The 19491-nt window shown below is 35.3% G+C and overlaps 1 protein-coding gene across 3 annotated transcripts in view; it reads right to left on the reverse strand.

Annotated features, from left to right (window-relative positions):
* LOC150102033 (rab GTPase-binding effector protein 1-like) overlaps nt 1-19491 on the reverse strand; it is a 555334-nt gene that overhangs the window by 189459 nt on the left and 346384 nt on the right. For all 3 annotated transcript variants that reach the window (XR_016549014.1, XM_090400151.1, XM_090400153.1), the window contains one exon: nt 3170-3294. Coding sequence is in view for 2 of the 3 variants with exons in the window: in XM_090400151.1 (XP_090256277.1) it covers nt 3170-3294 (125 nt within the window). In the remaining variant the exon portion in view is untranslated. The remainder of the gene's footprint in view (nt 1-3169; nt 3295-19491) is intronic.

The raw sequence follows: 19491 nt of genomic DNA on the forward strand, positions 1-19491 counted from the left end.
ATATGATTACCAAGTTCAGTGTTTTCCTTCCTGTTCTGATCCTTTTTCTTATCCTGTCTAAGTTTAGTTAAACATTTTTCCACTTTTTCCTAACTCTCTGGTTGATTTTCAAATAATTTCTTTTAATCAAAAAATTTCTAATGTCAGCTTATCCTCAGATAAATTATCATCATCACTGCAGCAGTTTTATTCATCAGAACAAACACTCTCCTCAGTAGTAACAACTTGAACATTAGACACTGTCCTGCTGTGATGAGTTTTTGGCACCATTCTTAAGAGTAGTAAAAACTATTATTTGTATTATTTATATATATTTATATAATAATAATATAGCATGACAGTAGAAAACGTCATCAAAAATATGAAAAGGCTACAGCAATTCTAGATGAAATTTGACCAGAAATGTTCAAATATGGAGGTATAAAAGTTTTGCAGTGGCTATATTGCATAATTCAGATGGTGTGGTCAGAGGGTCAAATTCCAGATGATTGGAGCAAAGATAATTGTACCCATCAATAAAAAGGGAAATAAAACTGAATGTGAGTTTTACAGAGGTATTTCCCTATTGAGTGTTCCTGGTAAGAATTATACTTGAGAAATGGCTAAAAAAATTTTTGGAAGGGAAGCTTAGTGAAGAACAAGCGGAGTTAAGGCCAAGCAGAGGTTGTGAAGACAAATGGTTGAGAAGTCATGGGAATATAACATTAATAATATTTCACTTTAAGACAAATAGTTGAAAAGTAATGGGAATATAACAAAGATCTGTATTTAAGTTTTATTGATCTGAAAAAGACATATGACAAGGTGCCAAGAGGAATGCTCTTCAAAACGTTTCAGTAATGGTGTAAACAAGACATTATATCAAGTAATACAACATATCCATTGAAGCTGTAAGTCAGCAATTAGACTTGAAGAAGGCACAGGAAGATGGTTGGAAGTAAAATCAGATGTGTGACAAGGGTGCACATTATTTCCACTGTTATTATCTATATGGATCTTATTATGACGGAAAGTGGTATTAAATCTGATATCAAAATTGGCGATGTTAATCTTAGCTCTTTACTTTATGCAGATGATGTTATACTTTTGAATAAATCCAGCACAAGTCTGCAAGATTCCCTGACTAAATTGAACAACTGTTTTAATAAATTTGGTATGAAAATCAGCAATAACAAGACAAAGACAATGAAAATAGGCAGAAACATTGAAAATATCAACTGGGTTGTGAATAGAAAACCTACAGAACAAGTGAAACATTTCAGCCACTTAGGCACAATTTTTAGTGAAGATGGTAAAGTAAATATGGAAATAGACAACAGCATCAACAAAGCTGGTATGATAGGAAATCAACTGAATAAATTTATATAGAATAAAAGAGAAATTAATCAAAACACTAAAATAGCTGTATACAAGGCAGTGTTCAAACCAGTTTTAACTTATGGATCTGAGAGCTGGGTTAGAAATAAAACACTTAACCAAAGACTAGGGACTGCAGGTAAGTCCTGAGAAAGATTAGTATAGTAAACAGAGGCATCAATGGCAGTATCATAGACGGAAATATATAAGTTCTGATAATATTGGAATCTTGACAGATAACAGATCAATTTAAAGGAAAATCATCGATTGGAAGTTAGTATAGTTCAACCACAGATGAGAGGAGAATCCTTGACACTTCTGCACAAAGGCAGAAGAAGGTGAATCCATTGCAAGGTAATCAATCCATTTTGTGGGATGAGTGTTTATTATTACACATCAGAATGAACATTCTAGTTTTTAAAGTAGTAATTATTTTGCTTGTGTAACAGTTGGAAAATTTTATGTATAAAGCATGTGATTTTGTGTGTTGGTGACAAATTCGTACATCTCTTATTCTTTTCTCCCCTTCAACATGAATGAACTCTTCTTGGCACTCTGCAGCTATGGTTCTATCAAACTGTGTGCAGACTATAATGGTAAAATTTTCATGCAGTACTATCATAATTATCCTGTGCCTGTCCCCCCCCGAGTGTGTATATCATGAAATTTATGATGATGATGATGGAGGTTATTCGGAAGTGGGGAAGGAAAATGTAGTTTTTAAAACAGTTTATCTGCAGAATCATGATTTTTCTTCTATTACATTACACATCATGTGTTTTTTTACATGTAAGAAGTGATTATTAACATTTGAAAAAATGGTAATGAATAATTAGTACACCAGGAGGTATTTGTAAAATAATAAAGAAATCTGTGTGTCTAATCCTCCATTGCATAGAAAGTGCTTATGCAAAAATCAACACTCAGTCCCACAAGCTGCATTTCTTGCTCTGAATGCACCTATAAAGTGTTGTGCTTATTTTCATGTTTTGGGTGTTTTTCTAAATATTATTCACAATGGCTGGTGGTAAAAGTACCCTTGAATCAAAATGTGAACTACTTTGCAAATGTAATGCAATCGATCTAGAGATAAAATTACGGATAATAAAAAAATACAAAGGTGGAGAAGCATATCAGGTATAGCACGTGAACTTGGTTTGTGGTATCAACAGTAAATACCATAATAAAGGATGATGCTGTGCATATAAAAGAACATGTTAAAGGAACAACCATAATAATAAAAAAAGGTGAAGGCACACTAACAGAGATGGAAAAATTGCTTACAATATGAATGGAAAATCAGATCCAGACATGTTCCTTTGAGCCTTATGACAATACAGGCCTTCCTGGAGTCAATTACAATAAAAAGATAAAGAAATAAAAAAATAATAATAAAAAGAAATATACATAGTGAATTTTCCAATCCAAAAAAAGATAAAATTATAAATCTCCAAAAGAATTTGTAGAAGACAGTGAACTCCTATTAATAACATACCAATTTTCCAGTTATATGTTGGAATGAGTACTGACTGGTTTTAATATGTATGTAATATATACAATTAATGTGTGTTAAAAAAAGTTTACTATTAATCATACTTCATTATTTAAATATACTGTTTAAAACCAGACAAGGTTATATATTAGCTATGCATTACATAAATTATATTATTACTTACAAGATGAAATGTTCAAAAACTTAACTCTTTAAAAAATATTTTATCAAGATAAAACTGGGTCACACTAAGAGCTTAAAATAATTTTTTTGTTATATTTATGAATGCAATTCGCAAATCTAAGAACTAAATGTTTTTACCTCCTCCTCTAGTAACTGCCATTCTGTCTCGCTGACTAATCGTTTTCCTACCAGTGAATAGGATTCTGTCTCAGCACGTGCATTTTCCATTAGAGATTTTCTCACTTCCTGTTCTGGAGTCCGATCTGTACATAATGAAATTATTTAAAGATTCCATATTTCATAATAAACAGGCATTAAAATTGAAGCATAAAACAGCAATAACATCTTAATTTTATTATAAAAACAAGAATTTCCTTCTTATATGTGAATGTCAAGTTTTACTGTCTCAAAGAAAAAAAGAAGCGATTTAAAAGAACCATAGAAATAAACATTTCATTCCATATTCGAGTTTAGATCAGTCAATTTAAATCAAGAAATGCTTTGATGAACTTCAATGAAGATCAAAAACATTTAATTCATCAATAGTAGCTGTATTATATTAGTGTGAGAGTGCTTCCAAGTATTGAGTCTAAATAAAAAATAAAATTTGTGGATATATTTTAGTAAAATCTGAAAAATCCCAAATTTCATCAAAATCCTTCCTGCTAGAGTAATTTATAATATATAATTTATTGGCTGGAGAGACTTTAAATTGTATACAGTAGACCAAAGGTATAAAGTAGAACCCAAGGGTTCTACTGTATTGAGATTTTTTTATATGCATGAAATTTTGTTAACTTGATAATCAAGAGCAAGAATCATGCATTTTATAAGTGATACAAGACCATGTATTATTTTCTTTTTATTAATGACACTATGTTTCACTAATAAAATTTTTCTTTCTAACACTAATACTTGAATCACTCTGGTGGAAAAAAAATCACACAATTTTTTTCTCTGCCATTATAAACAAACACTTAAAACATTCAGTATCATAAAAACTCTCAATACAGTACACATATAATGACATTAGTGTTTTTCTGAATTCTGATTGGGTCTGAAATATTGTCCGATAGACAGGGCGAAGTGATGTCATGTGACACTGCAGCCACTCAGAAACACAATCAAAAAACATTTGTTAGAATCACTAAAGAAATATCTTTGGAGAATAAATAGTTTTCTCAATTTTCCAAGTTTTAGTATCCACTATTAACTGTTCATATACTACATATTCTATTGCTGGTAAGAAATGAGCCGATTACTGTTGTCCAATACATATCTATATTAGGTTGCTGTGTTGCGCTTAATTGGTTACCTTGCAGTATGACCAAGCACTCTCTAAAGTCATCTTCTTCTTTTTACTTTAAGTTTTGCTTTCAGCTTGTTTCATCTCCAGCATTTCAATGTGTCTACCAAACGGTCTTTTCACATTTGGTTTCAAGTCTCTTGCTAGTAAAGATAAAGTGATGCATGGATGTCATATTCTTTCATTGATTGTATTCCATTAATACAACTTCGGTGATAATCAACAAAACAGGTATTTGTAATGACCAGTATGCCTCAATAAATGCAATAAGTAAGGTAAACATACACAAAACCATTCACAACCTAAAACAGAGTCGATATGACATAAATAAAACTGACTATTAAACCGAAACTACTCTCTTGATTTTTTTTTTACTCATCAACTAAAAATTCTCATTCTTCTTCATTCAACTTCGGTGATAATCAACAAAACAGGTATTTGTAATGATCAGTATTCCTCAATAAATGCAATAATTAAGGTAAACATACACAAAGCTATTTACAACATAAAACAGAATCGATATTACATAAATAAAACTGACTATTAAACCGAAACTACTCTCTTGATTTATTTTTTTACTCATCAACTAAAAATTCTCATTTGTCACGGATGAGCAAATGAGAACATTTTTCAAACCCTGCATATCTATACAGTCAAACATAACCTAATAAAATATTCCCTAAATAAACAGCAGCTATTTTGCTAATGGACACATTTAGCAAGATGAGATTCAGAAGTATCAAGGAAAAGAAAGGAAAGAACATATACCTATGAAAATCTTTTATACTTTTGTCTGGTGAGTAACACGTGCAATTCTTTGTAAGAGATTACTTTATTTAGTGACTAGTTTCATACAATTTTTATGTAATTCAACAGATTTAAAAAAAAAAAAGATATTCACAAGAGATTTCTGAATTAATAACTGTCATTATTCAAATTAAATTTGAACTAGATGCTGAATATCATAGTCAGATGCATGGCTCACTGTTGTAATGTGCTGAATAACTTCTCTTATAGCTTAATTAATTAATAAATATTAATTATATGCATTCTTTTATATATGTTGCTCCTAGATGATTTAAGATGAGATCTTTGTTTATATTACATTAAGTAGGAAATTGTATTCCATTAATTTAAAATTCATCATAAAAATTCCATTCTAGGAAATAAACAAACAGTGGATAACCCAAGAAATCATAGCTACCATAGAAGAGAAAAGAGAGGCCAAGATACTTGTAAACCAACAAAACAATGAAGAGAATAGAGAAAAATACAGAGCACTAAAAAATAAAGTGGATAACCTATGCAAAAAAGTCAAAGAAAAATGGTTAGAAGAAAAAACTAAGAAATGCCAAGAAGCATACCAATAAAACAACCTAACGGTCTTCCATGATACTGTAAGAGAAATTACAAAGGAATTCTCAGCAAAAGCAGTAACAATGATAAACAACAAGATGACTGAAACCGGGAATATTGAATATATAAGAAAAATCTGGTCAAATCATTTTAAGACTATCTTCCACCAAGGAAACAAAACTACAATGCCAACAATAGAAGAAAATAATGATCACCCAAAAATTTTACAAGAAGAAGTTAGATACACAATAAAACAGATGAAAAACAATAAAGCACCAGCATTGATACTATTCCTACTGAACTGTGGTCATATGGAGGCAGCATATCAATAGAATATTTAACAACCCTATTCAATAAAATACTACAAACAGGAGAGATCCCAGATGACTGGAGAACTGGAAAGATCATCCCAATATACAAGAAAGGAGACAAAAGAGACTGCAGAAATTACAGACCAATCAATTTACTCCCTCACACCTATAAAATATTCATAAGAATTATACAAAATAGATTAAAAAATACCTACGAAGAAATGATAAGCATAGAACAAGCTGGTTTCTGAGGAAACTATTCAACAATAGACCAAATTTTCACATTGCACCAACTAGCAGAGCTCAGCTGGGAAGACCATAAAGAACTATATTGTTATTTTGTGGACTTTAAACAAACTTTCGATAACATCAACAGAGAAATCCTTCTTAAAATTCTACTAGAAAAAGCAATAGACAAATATATAATACAGCTTCTGATAAAATATTACTCTAAGACAAATGCAATAATTAAAAAGGACACACTCACACAACAGAACCCATAGAGATCCAAAAAGGAGTAATGCAAGGATGCCCATTATCCCCATGCCTATTCAACATATATCTAGAAGAAGTTGTAAAGAAAGCAATAGACAATGAGCCTGGAATCAATGTCAACGGTTTAAACATAAATAATATCAAATATGCAGATGATTTCGTCCTTCTTGCAAGACCCCAAATGAACTACAAAAGTTGATCAACAAGCTAAATGAAACCTGTAAAACATATGACATGACAATAAATATACAAAAGACAAAAGTGATGAAAATAGGGAGGAACAGAACTACCATCTCAGCCACCCTAAAAGGAGAACAAATAGAACAAGTAGACAACTTCATATACCTTGGATCAAAACTAACAGAAACAATAGATGAACTCAAAACAATCAAACACAGAATAGCAACAGGATGGACCACCATGGGAAAATTACAGAAAATCTGGAAAAAAAACAAGATATCTAAACAAGCCAAAATCAAATTATATGAATCAATAATTATACCAACAGTCATCTATGGAGCAGAAGTGTGGACAGTTAAAAAAAGAGAGGTGAAAAAACTGCTGGCATTTGAAATGAAATGCTTAAGAAAAATAAATAGAACAAGTTGGATGGAAAAGAAAACAAACATCACAACAGACAAGAACTATTGTATAAAAAGACAATAATGGAAAAAATTAGAAAACAACAACTGAGATGGTTTGGACACACACTGTATGCATGGATGCAGACAGACTTCCTAGCGTCCTAATCAATACTTTTCCAACTGAAAAAAGAAGACCTGGAAGACCAAGAATTACCTGACTGAAATTAATAAAGAACATCTCGGGATGCAGAACATATAAGGAACTTTTTCGAACAACAAGGATTAGAGAAGACTGGAAGATCCTGCTCAAGAGAAGACTCAACCCGTCTTAGATGGAAGAGAAGAAGGAAATTGTATCATTTCACTTGCTCCTTTTATTTATATTTTTATTACAGATTAAAAAGTCCATCCAACTAGCAATACTCATGTATTCTTTGAAGGTCGAGCCTCATTCACCTGCATATCTTGGAGCACATAAAATTCCACTTGCTTGTAACTTAGTCTATTTTTGACAGACTTGTAGACTGTTAATATCTGTTGCAGAACATGAAAACTACATCTGCTATCATCATGTTAAGTCATGCCATATGATGGGTACCCAATCACACAGGATTAAAAGGATTAATCCTGGAAGGATTAATCCACCAAGGAAGGATTAAATGCAACTGTGAAGCAGAGAAGTTGCTATAAGTCTGAGAGACTTGAGAGAATCAGCATCAGCTACAAAACGCACCCCCTATCCTCAATAAGCATAGCTACATTACACCAAAGATCTAGAAGACAATTCTACAACCACATTGGTAATCTCTAAATAAATTTCTTGTTATTAGGTCAGAGAGGGTGTCATGATAAGACTTTTTTGGGGGGGGGATTTGTTTTTTTTCCCCAGTCTATTTGAAATATATCCAGAGCTATCTAGTGGAGTGCTCATGTTTTATGAGAAGTTGCATATCTGTGTAGTCTGAAGATGCTGGCTGAAAATACTGCAAAATATTAGCACTTAATCAATTTTTTACTGATTTTGTTCCTTTGGTGTTGTGTCTAAGAATTACCATGAATAATCATCAACACTCATGCCATTCTTTATGTCTATTAGTGCTTGTAGCCAAGATTTCTTGCAGAACACTTTACTGGCATCCACCAGCAAAGTATTGATGTGTGATACACCAGTGTGCTTCATATAACCTGCTAGGTATAGCACACACATAGGTATACACATATTACAAATAAGAACAAGAAAATAATATTAATATTAGGAAAATACAGGAAACAGAATTTATTTATCCATTTTTTTAAAAATACTAATCCCACATTCAAGAAACTGAAGAAACTACAAGCACATCAGTGCCATGTGTGGGGATACAAGTGAGGACTGAGACAGAAGTTCATTGACATTTTTTTTTGAAAAGTTGCAGGTAACTTGTTTGAGGATACTTCTTGAAGAAGGCTATTCCAGATGGAGATAAATAGAATAAAAGAGAAAGAGGAGAAGCAAGTTTCATGCGTTTGCAGTTGCACATTGAAGGGGAGCTGGACAGCTAGCATCTCTAATATTAACAGGTGCAACAGAAAGTAGAGGAATGATGGTTAGTAGAGCAATGACAGTTGAAGTGCTGTAAGAGAGGCATCACCTATGAGCTGAATTGCTCTCCTTGGACAGCATCAAGAATTTTTATAGAGATTTTACGTGGCCATTCCAAACATGTGAGCAGTATTCTAAGGATGGGCAGATTTGGGATTTGTATAAAGTTAAGAGTTGGTTGAGTATGAAATAACATCTTGAATAAAAGAGGATGCCTAGATTTTTGGATGCCGAGGAAAGAACTGAGGTCATGAGTTTATACCAGGTTGGTTGGTTGGTTAGGAGTTTATTGGCACAAGGAAGATAAAGCTACTGATGTGCCAAACCAAAAATTATAGCTGCACTCAAAGTAATAATAATAGGCAGTAACAAAGATCAAATAGTAAATAATACGTTACGTATACAGTAACTTTTGAAGAATTTAGTAAATCAGGAAAGTAAATTTTAGTCAATTTTATGGCCATTTCAGTAAATGACCATATAACTAATTTATGCAAACACATTTGATTATATAATTTTATAATCATATGGGTTTGTACAAATGAATTCTTTTTAAAAAGTTAAAAACTTCACAGATAAGCTCTTCAGGCAGATCTTATCAGACTCAGTCTGATAAGATCTATTAAATGCTAAATTCAGGATAAATCTCGTACAATTTATTTGTCAGTGCTTCCTGCCATGATGACTACCATTGGGTTATTAAGTTTGATCTTATAAACTGTCTGTATACAGGACTGGCAAACAGTATCTGGAAAACATATTGAGCTAATCTAGCAGCTGGGAATCCAGCACTGCTGATTATCAAAATTAAGGACCTCCAACTTGTACAATTGTAGAACCTTGCAAAGTACTAGATGTGGATTATACACAAGAGAAAAAATGGCCTGTAAAGAACTCAATGAGTGTGCGTCAATTATACACTTTTGATACCATATTTCTTTTTATATATACAAGTGAAGCTGAATTGCATGCAACTCTGCTGTATAACTGTGGCAACTGAGTGGGATCTGTTTGGATATGACAGAGTCAGGAAATATAGCTCATAAGCAACAAGATCTCAAAGTATTCTGCTCTATGTGCAGTAAATAACTGCATGTAGATGGATGGCAGGGTGTTAGGCTTCCATAGTTGGCATAGTGAGAGGTGGCAAGATGGAGTGCAATCCTGCTATGGGAAGAATTCTGTTATGTTTGGTGCAGGTAATGTTGTCAATATTCATTATAACTTGTATAATCTCTTCAATATGCATACCAAAGGACACATGAAGGTGTTAGGTGTATGATACTGAGCCTCCCAAAGAAAAAAAGATACTAGTCCATGTAGGATGTTCTAGAAGAGACTATTTTAGGACAAAGTTAAGAGACAACTGTTTCCATATGATTGACAGAGCAGGTTCAATCATCAAAACAAAGACTTTGAATGGATGATGTGTGAAAAGAACTGGTAACTGTCCATAAATCCGTGATGGATAGGACTCAACCATTGCAGGCTACTTTGCCTTGCAAAACCAAGGACTTGGGACCCATAATCCAACTTTGGATTTACAAATGTATGAAAAAGGCAAAGCAATGAAGATCAATCCACACCCATTCAGCAGAGAATGGAGTGAGAAGCTGATTCAATGCTCTCTTGCACTCAAGAGTTGACAAATGTAAGAAATGTGAGCTTTCAGTCAAAAATGAGTCCTAAGAACATGGCTTCTGCTGCTACTGAAATAGCACTTTGTCCAATTCTTAACTCAGAATCTGAGTGAAGAGTGCATTTTTGGCAGAAGCATACAAACATTTTTTTTCTGCTGAAAACCTGAACCATTACTAAGAGCCCATCAAATTGATTAGTGAAGTTATCTTTCAATTATCCTCATGATACAAGAGTGACAGTTAATAGTGAAATCATCAACACAGAGTATTATCTACAGTTGGAGGAAGCTGTTCAGTGATTGAATTAACTCTGATAGCAAAGAGTGTCATACATAAGATAGCGCCTTGGGAAACACCCTCTTCTTCATGATATGGCTCAGATAGCATATTTCCCACTCAGGCTAAATACTCAGTTACAGAAATTTTTTTAATAAATACATCAACATTCCTTCTGAGACTGAGGTTATAGAGGTCTTTTAATATGCCATAAGCTTTTTCCATGTCAAAGAACATTGAAACCAGATATTCTCATCTCAAGAATGCATCTCTAATATGTTTCTAAACAGACCAAATATCCAACATTGAATGACGTCTGGGAAAGCCACATTGTGTGTAGGAGAGAAGACTGTTGCTATCAAAATATGAGAAATCTGGCATTAACCATTTTCTCCAATATCTTACACAGACAGCTAGTAATAGCAATAGTCAGTAACTGTTTACTTTTGTTGCATCCTTTCCTGGTTCTGGGATGGCAATAGACTTATGCCAAGAATCCAGTAACTCTTCCTCTGAAAGCATTCTGTTGTATAGAAAGAGATCCACAGAAGATGATGGAAGATGTTTCATCATTTCATAATGGATGTCATCAATACATATTGCACTAGGGTGAGACAATAAAAGAGCTATTTTTAGTTCATCCTTAACAAATGAGTGATTGTACAGCTCAAGCCAATTGGTAGAAACATTTATCTGCTGTTTCTGAGATTCTGGCAAAATGTTTTCCCAAAGTGTCTGCAATAGCAATGGAATCAGCGACAACACATCCATTATGTTCCAAGGCAGACAAACAGTGTGTTCAGTATCTACCTTTCATTCTCTGGATTTTAATCCCATAAATTTTGCACTGGTTGTTTAATTAATTGATTATGTAAATTTGATCCAAGGTTCTCTTTGACTTTTGACACTTCACATAATGTGTTGTGGCCATAGTAGCACGTTTAAAATCTATTAAGTTTGATGTAGTAGGGTATCTACGAAACATGTCATGATCTTTTTTGGTTGCATGAAATCTGAGTTCCACAATGGCTTGGATACAGTGGAAATCAAGGTGATGTTTTTGGAATTGCAGCTGTTGCTGACTGGTCAATACAATTTGTGAACATACTTCACTGCTTCAATTGAAAGATGTGTTTGACTGACTACGTTGGCATTAAATTTTGCAAGATGGGAAAAAGTATTCCAAGTCACCCTGCTCAATTTTGTACATGGGCATCCATGTAGGAGAACATTCCTGTGAAGAGACATAGTAAAATAACAGGAAAATTATCACTTCTAGAAGTTCTCTTCAACATCCTAAGTGAACAGTAGAAAAAATGGCAGGAAGGGAAGTCGATTGTAAGATACATTGCAGAATACAAGTGGGTGGGCCTATGGAAGAAGGTATTGAGTCTATTATTAAGAAGGGAGAGATCATGAATGTGAAGCATTCACTCAATGATACAATCACATTCATTTGTGATGGCACTACTCCACAGAGTGTTATATCTATTCAAATCACCCATAAGAAGTATGGGATGAGTCTGATGTGATATATTAAGTTCATTCTCATTTAATTCACAACCTTGTGGTAAATAAACAAAAAATGCTTAAGAAATTCCACAGATAGGCGAGTTGCTACCATTTCCAGAGAATTGTTAAGCTGGACATGTTGGAAAGGAGTATGATTGCCCACTAGGATAGCTGCTCCACCATGACAGGATGATGTCCAGTTCTGTCCTTATGAACAAAATAAAATGCCTTAAAGTTGGGTTCTCAGTTGGTTTTAAATGTTTTCTGTACACAGAAACAGAAGGGTTAATGTTTCTGCAGCAGAACTTCGATTCATCAATATTTTGACGAAATCCATGATATTTTCCTATAGAATTTTCCAGAAAATTTCATATAGTTTTGGCTTTGTAGACTTGTCTGATTGCCGAGATGTTGAAGGCTTACCTTTATCAGACATATTTATTTAGGAAAGAATAGACAGCCACTGTCCATCTCTTCTTCTGGAAAAATCTTTAACATACCTGATGTGCAAGGATCATTTGGAGAGTTTAGTTTACTTTCGATGGATACATAAGTATCCATTTTTTTCTATGAAGTATCTGGTGATTTTTTTTTAAGAGAGGTACTCTTGCTATAACTTTCTTGATAGGTGGGTTTCATTGAATAGGATCATTTTTCGAGTTGTTTCAGGAGCAAGACCATGGGTGGTAAGACTGATGTGCTCCACAGAGAAGCACTCACAATCATAAATTTCAGGTATGGTGAAATTATCAAATGGTGGGATAAACATATGGATATTGATATTTTCTTAGCTGTCACCTTCTCAGCATAAGAGGATTTCAGGATAGGTTTGATGATGGTGGTAACCGGTATATTTTGTTCTGTTTTTATCTTTTGTATTTCTTTTTCATCATTCCACGTCTGACATGTATGGGAGCAGGCTGGATGATGATGCACTGAGTAGTTCTTCTGAGTGTTGCTGAAAGGTTTCAACAAGGAAATCACCAGAATGTCATTTTTTAACTGTTTTGGGAGTTCATGCCAGTTCTAAAATGTCACCCTTCTGAATAAAGAAGGGTGACATTTTCCATACTGGCTTTTCACCTGTGGCATGGATAATGAGAAACACTGGCACATTTATACTGGTGTCACATGACTTTTGTTTCTTACTTCTCTTATCAAATGATGTATCAATGTATTTGTATTTGGGTGGGACCTTGCGAGGAACCCAGAAATATCCGAGGATGCAGAATTCATTCTCAATGAATTTTTTTGTTTGGTACTACAGCTTCCCACCTGCCATGTAGATATACATAGATGCTCACTCACCAACAAGCAATGACTGCAGCTCAGGAGCAGAATGCTAAGTCCAACGAGGTAAGAGATTACTACAACACCATTGATGCTTGCAGGTCAGCTCACTTAGCTGAATGATTCTGGCTAGGCCATCCATGACCAACCCGTCTTGCTGAAGCAGAAGCCAAAGCAGTGCAAGACTACTGGGATCTCCTTTTCCAAATGTCCATGGGTTGCATCATCATCTCATGGCAAACATGGTGGGAGGGCACTGGATCCCAGTAATCGTGATCTGGAAGACAGAATAGTAAAAAAAAAAACTGTGGAGAAGTAGAGTGAAGAATACAGGAAGAAAAGCAAAGAAAAAGAGGAAGAATGGAAAGGGCTAGTACAATCATTGGGAAGTCTCCTCCATCATGAACAAGTATCCCTATGGGAATACTTGTTCATGATGGAGGAGACTAGCTTTTTTGAAATAGGCTAGAAATGTGATTGCTTCCACATATTGGGATGAGTATACCAGCTTTATATAGCAGATTGTAGAGGTGATACAGGACAGATATTAGCTCTGGAGTACAATGTTTGATGACAAATGGAGAGATGCCATCAGGTGTAGAAAACCTTTTACTGTCCGAGTTATTTAGTAATTTTCTGATGTCCTTTTGCCGAAAAACTACAGGAGGCATATGGTACTCAGATTCTGATGTGATGTGGCAGGAGGCGATTTCTGTTAACCACCAATACAGAAATTTGAGAAAAAGAGTGATTTTTTTTTTTTTTATGTTGGGCCCATACACAGGAGATTGGTTGGTCAACCTATAGTACATTAGTATAGTGTATGGGTAGTGGGTTGTTGGGAAAGGAGGAATTTGTTTACATTTGATTTGAATGACTTTAAATTGTATTCCTTGGGAAACACAGCAGGGGGAAGACTGTTCCACAGTGCAGCAGTTGCAGGGATGAAGGAAGAGGAAAACAAATTTGTTCTGTTTGTTTCTTGGTATACTGTGAAGGGATGTTGAGCAGCAGCTGCACGTGATCCAATGAGTTTAGTACTGAGCAGAGGAATTATTGATATTATTTCAGATGAGCATTTCCCATGGAAATATTTGTAGAATATACATACTACAGAGACCATACGTCTGTGTGAAAGTGGGGGGAGAGAGTTGCTAAGGGATGGATGATAAGTCTAACTGCTCTCCTCTGTATTGAGTTGAGCATTTTGAGAGAGCTTTTGGGGACCCCACTCCATATGTGGGAGCAGTATTCAATAGTTGAGCGGATTTGTAACTTGTATAATGTTAATAGCTGTTCGGGGGTGAAGAAATGTCTTGAGTGAAAGAGAAATCCTAGTTATTTTGAGGCATGTTTGTGCCAGGAGAGGTTTGATGTGAGGGTGATTCCAAAGAGTGAGATCTCAAACTGTCTGGAAATTTGGGTACTGTCAAAAAGGATACTGGGAAAAAATGGTTCTTTTTTTATGGGAAATAGTACAGAACTGGGTTTTATTGGCATTGAAATTTATGAGGTTATCTGAACCCCATTGTAGGATGGCTTCAAGATCGGAGTTGAGGGTGGTGGTGGTTGATGTTCTGTAAGTTGAGTAGGGTAAGGCTTATCAAATGCAAGTGAGGAGTGTAGTGTGCTGTCATCTGCAAAACTGTGTATTGGGTTGGAGGTCAATTGCAGTAGGTCATTGATATATAGCAGCAAGAGGGTTGGTGAGAAGGCAGAACCTGTTGGGACCCAAGCATGAATTGGGTGGTGAGAAGATAGGGAGCCGTCCACCATCACACATAGGGTGCGTCCAGACAGAAAACTGGCAATCCACCTACAGAAGTCCTGGGTCAGGCAGAATGATGGTAGTTTGCCTAGTAGGCCTTTGTGTCAGACATGGTCAAAGGCTTCGGAGATATCTAGTGCAACCACTTGAGATTCACCAACCCTCTCCATTGCATTTGTCCAGAGATGGATGACGTATGTGAGTAGATCTCCTGTTGATCGGTAGTGGCTGAATCCATACTGGTGGTCATTTATTTGGTGAGTATCTCCAAGATAGTGAAGGAGTTGGGAATTTATGAGTTTTTCCATTACCTTCGACAGGATGGAAGTAAGCGAGATAGGGTGGTAATTGGATGGCAGTGACTTGTCACCCTTCTTGGAAATGGGCTGAATATAGGCCAATTTCCAGTTTGTGGGATAGATTTGGAGTAGGAGAGTATATATATAGGTGACATAGGATAGGGGTCAGTTTTGGAGCACAAACGTTCAGAACAATTGGGGGAATGCCATCAGGGCCAGGAGACTTTTTTGTGTCTAATTTGGACAGTATTTTTCTGATCTCATTCTGGCAAAAGGATATCTAGGAAGTCAACTTTATCTTTGGGTGAAGTAACAGTGGTGTCATCAGGATAAAAGAGGTGGAAGTGCAGGTGAGTAGAAGTTGCATCCAATGTCCTTATCAAGGGACCAGAAGACATGGCTTCCATTTTGACAGCAGGTAAGTTTTCTGCTGTTGACCTTTATGAAATCATTTTAGATCTACTGATGACTGCTTTCCATTTTGCATACTTTGGTATAAGCAGAATATCAAGCTGGAGTTCTTGATGAGAGCTTGCAGTAAGATGAATTTTTATCTTTGACTGCTTTGCTATAGTTTCTGTTGAACCAGGACTTGGAAAGCAGACAAGGATTCTGGGTAAAATGGGGGAATGAAGGCCTTCATGCCAGTGAGGATAATTTCTGTCTCATTAAGAGCAGGTGTTCAGGGTTAGATGAGCAGGAACAATAGTCAAAGGAAGGAAAGAACGGTTAAAAATTCCAGAGATCATCCCATTTGGTACTTTTGCAGTGCCAGAAGATGTGAGGTCAGGAGTGGTTTGAAGGAGGACATTTTGTGAGAGAGGAGATTTACACAAGATTGCAATCCTAGTTGCCGAGAGGGAGAGATGACTTTTATGGTGTACATGGAAACAAGAGACCCAAAATATTAGGAAAGTGAAGAGAGTTTATCAGCAATTCATGTAGGTAGATGTACAATTCGCATTGGGTCATTGGTCATGGCAAAGATTTTCGTTTCTCATCCAGATTGGTCGGTGGGGTTGGGAAAGAAGAGACAGTTGGAAATGTGGACAATGAGGGTGCCTAGGAAGACCTTACTATTTGGATGGCTAGATTGCAGATGATTGAATTTCATGGGAAGGAATGTAAAGAGGTCTGAATGGTTATCAGAGTTTGGAGAATGATAAATGCAACAGATGAATGTTACTAAATGATGCAAGGAAGCCTTGGACCAGAGGAGGTTGAAAGAAGGGGATTCTAAATTAGCCATGCTCTGGTATGCAGTGTGGTAAAAGGAATTCTGAAGTAATTTGGACATTGTAAGTGGACAGCAGTGGATGCTATTTGGGTTTCTGTTGAGAGTGGTTTGGATAACTGTAAGTGATGGTGAATGACATTTATGTTGGTGTTAATGCCATGGATGTAAGTAAAGTGGATGTAAAACTGAGTTTTTATTGAGGAGATTCTGGCATGGTTTGTATGTTGTGATAGGCTGTGTTGTCTTTTTTTGTTGGGATTAGTTAATAAGGAAGATGGCTTTAAAAATAATAAATAAATAAATAAATAAAGAGAAATTGGACAATCTGGAAATATGCTGTGATTGTGAAAATTCTGATGACCAGTCAAATAAAAATAGCCACTATAATTGATAGGATGTCAGGAAAAATCTTTTGTTTGATTCATCATTATTCATTCGTGGTTAGACATGCAGTGAGAGGAAATAGATTCTGGGACCATAAAATCCATATAGAGATAGATCTGCCCTCTTGCCATAACATAGATTGGAGTACCTCATATATACCACTACTCAAACTCCATCTCGAGGCATGACCTGCAGAGTATTTGAGAGCAGGATTATGCACCAGCTGACCAGGAAGCCTCCTGCACTAACTGGCAGCAGCTTGCAGCACAGTTTTAACTAATGTACCCTCAAAATGGATGAGGAGATTACTGGTCTCTAAGTATGTGTGGCATGACCTTGAAGGATATCAATCACTGTACAGAGACATTGGGAGGGGGGGGGGGATGGAATCTAAGAATCTCTGCTCTGGAGACCAAACATGGAATTATGAAAGTTCAGGCCTCCAATAAGCTGGGTGGTGGTATTTCACTGGGATGAAAACAAGTTATTTTGTTGTCCTATCTTTTAGGTGAAAGAATTTTTTAAGATTTTTCCTAACATCCTATCAATTATAGTGGCTATTTTTATTTGGCTGATCCTCAGAATTTTCACAATCACAGCATATTTCCAGATTGCCAAATTTCTCTTTATTATTTATTATTTTTAAAGCCATTTTAATGCTTAGGGTAAGTACATTTTTATATAAACAAATTTTTTTATTTATATCTTTTGTTTTTAGAACACTTAAAACAACCTGTTTTAGGTGTTCTGTGTGGCCCTTGTTCTATGTAGGACCTAGGTTGAATTCTGATTTTTTTGTGTTATATTTCGAGGTTCACAGAATTCCTGTACCCTTCAGATTCTCCTGATTTCACATCACTTTATGCCTTCATTTGGGGTATGCTGAAGGAATGAGTATTCCTCCAGGATCTGCTTTAAGCCTTGATGAACTAAGGGATAAAATTACATGATATATCAGCAGATGTCTCACCCCTTGATCTACATTACACACATTGATAACATTCTCCTTTGTGACTGCATCAACTTAGAAATCAGGAGACAAGATTTTTTGCACAATAGTCCAGATGAAATTATGAAAAAAAAAAAAAAAAGGACTTCCTTATATTTACATGTCCATGTATGCCTGTTTCAACTTCCTATCTACAAAAACTCCACAATCCCTAGCCCAATCATTTGTTCTAGCATAACTGCACCAATATAACAGTCCAATGGATATCTCATTGCACAACTGTGCATTAACTAACACTGAACTGAGAACCATTTTCAAATGCCCACCATTCCAGCCTGTTCAAATCATTCCACAGATGCTGCATTCAGTTGCAATCTTGATTACTCTGCCTATCTTTTATTCATCAGCAAACAGTTGTATGTCTCCTATCAACTTCATGTCATTCATGAAGGCTGAATAACAATGGACAAAGCACCAATCCTTGGGATGCATCTTGGTTATCTATCTTAAATTTTATGGCCTCATGTCCCACCCCATACACCACTTTATGATATCTGTCAGTCAGTCATCCTCTTATCCAAGCTAATAAATAGTTTATAATGGTTTATAATTTATCCAATCCCATATCCTACAACAAAGCCTTTGATGCTATAACCTTCCAAGTCCCAAAGTATCACAGTGTATCCCTTGTCTAACTGAAAAGAAAGTAACATTATAAAATTTCCCTTAGTAAACCCAGGTTTACTAAGGGAAAGGAACTGCAAAGTATCAATTCTCTATCTCATTATCATACATTCTTTCCACTCCTATGGAATCTTTACTGTTCTGAAACTCAAATTATATAGCTTGGTCAAAGGAACAGTCAGTTAAACTGAACACTTTTGGCATCCATGCTGATATCCCATCAGTCACTACTGCTGAATTCTTAAGTTTGTGCAACAGCCCTAGTACCTCCTAATACATCCGAATTTCTTCATTCAGTGTAGAGGTAAGGTCCATGTTGCATACATTAGGACGATAGCTTTTATCAAACTGGACACACTTTAGTTGAGCAATCTCATCTGCAATCAGATGGTATGTGGATGCAGATGATGTTAGCATTATTCTTTCACATTTATTCTTTCTTTTACTTGCAACATAATGACAATATTCTTATGAGGTTGCCTTTAGCTTGTAGAGCCAGTTTCATTTCATTCTTAGACCTAGCTTTCAATATAATACTTTAACCTTTCTGATACACATTATTCCCTCCACATCATCTTTTTTTTTAAGAATCTCTCTGTAGTCTTCTTAAAGACTACACATCCATTTCACTCCTACCCTATTTATTCTTTGACACCTACTAAAAGTGCATCATTTAAGTATGTTCTTAATGTTTCCCATCCACTTTTGATATTCTTTCCATCTGGCAAATAGAAAATTAGTTTGTCATAATTTTCTGTGGTTCGAAATGTAACCTTTTCTGAATAGA

Source organism: Typopeltis vanoorti, chromosome 11, assembly GCF_054136105.1.
Source record: "Typopeltis vanoorti isolate ZY-2024b chromosome 11, IOZ_Tvanoo_1.0, whole genome shotgun sequence".
In the NCBI taxonomy this organism is placed as follows: domain Eukaryota; kingdom Metazoa; phylum Arthropoda; class Arachnida; order Uropygi; family Thelyphonidae; genus Typopeltis; species Typopeltis vanoorti.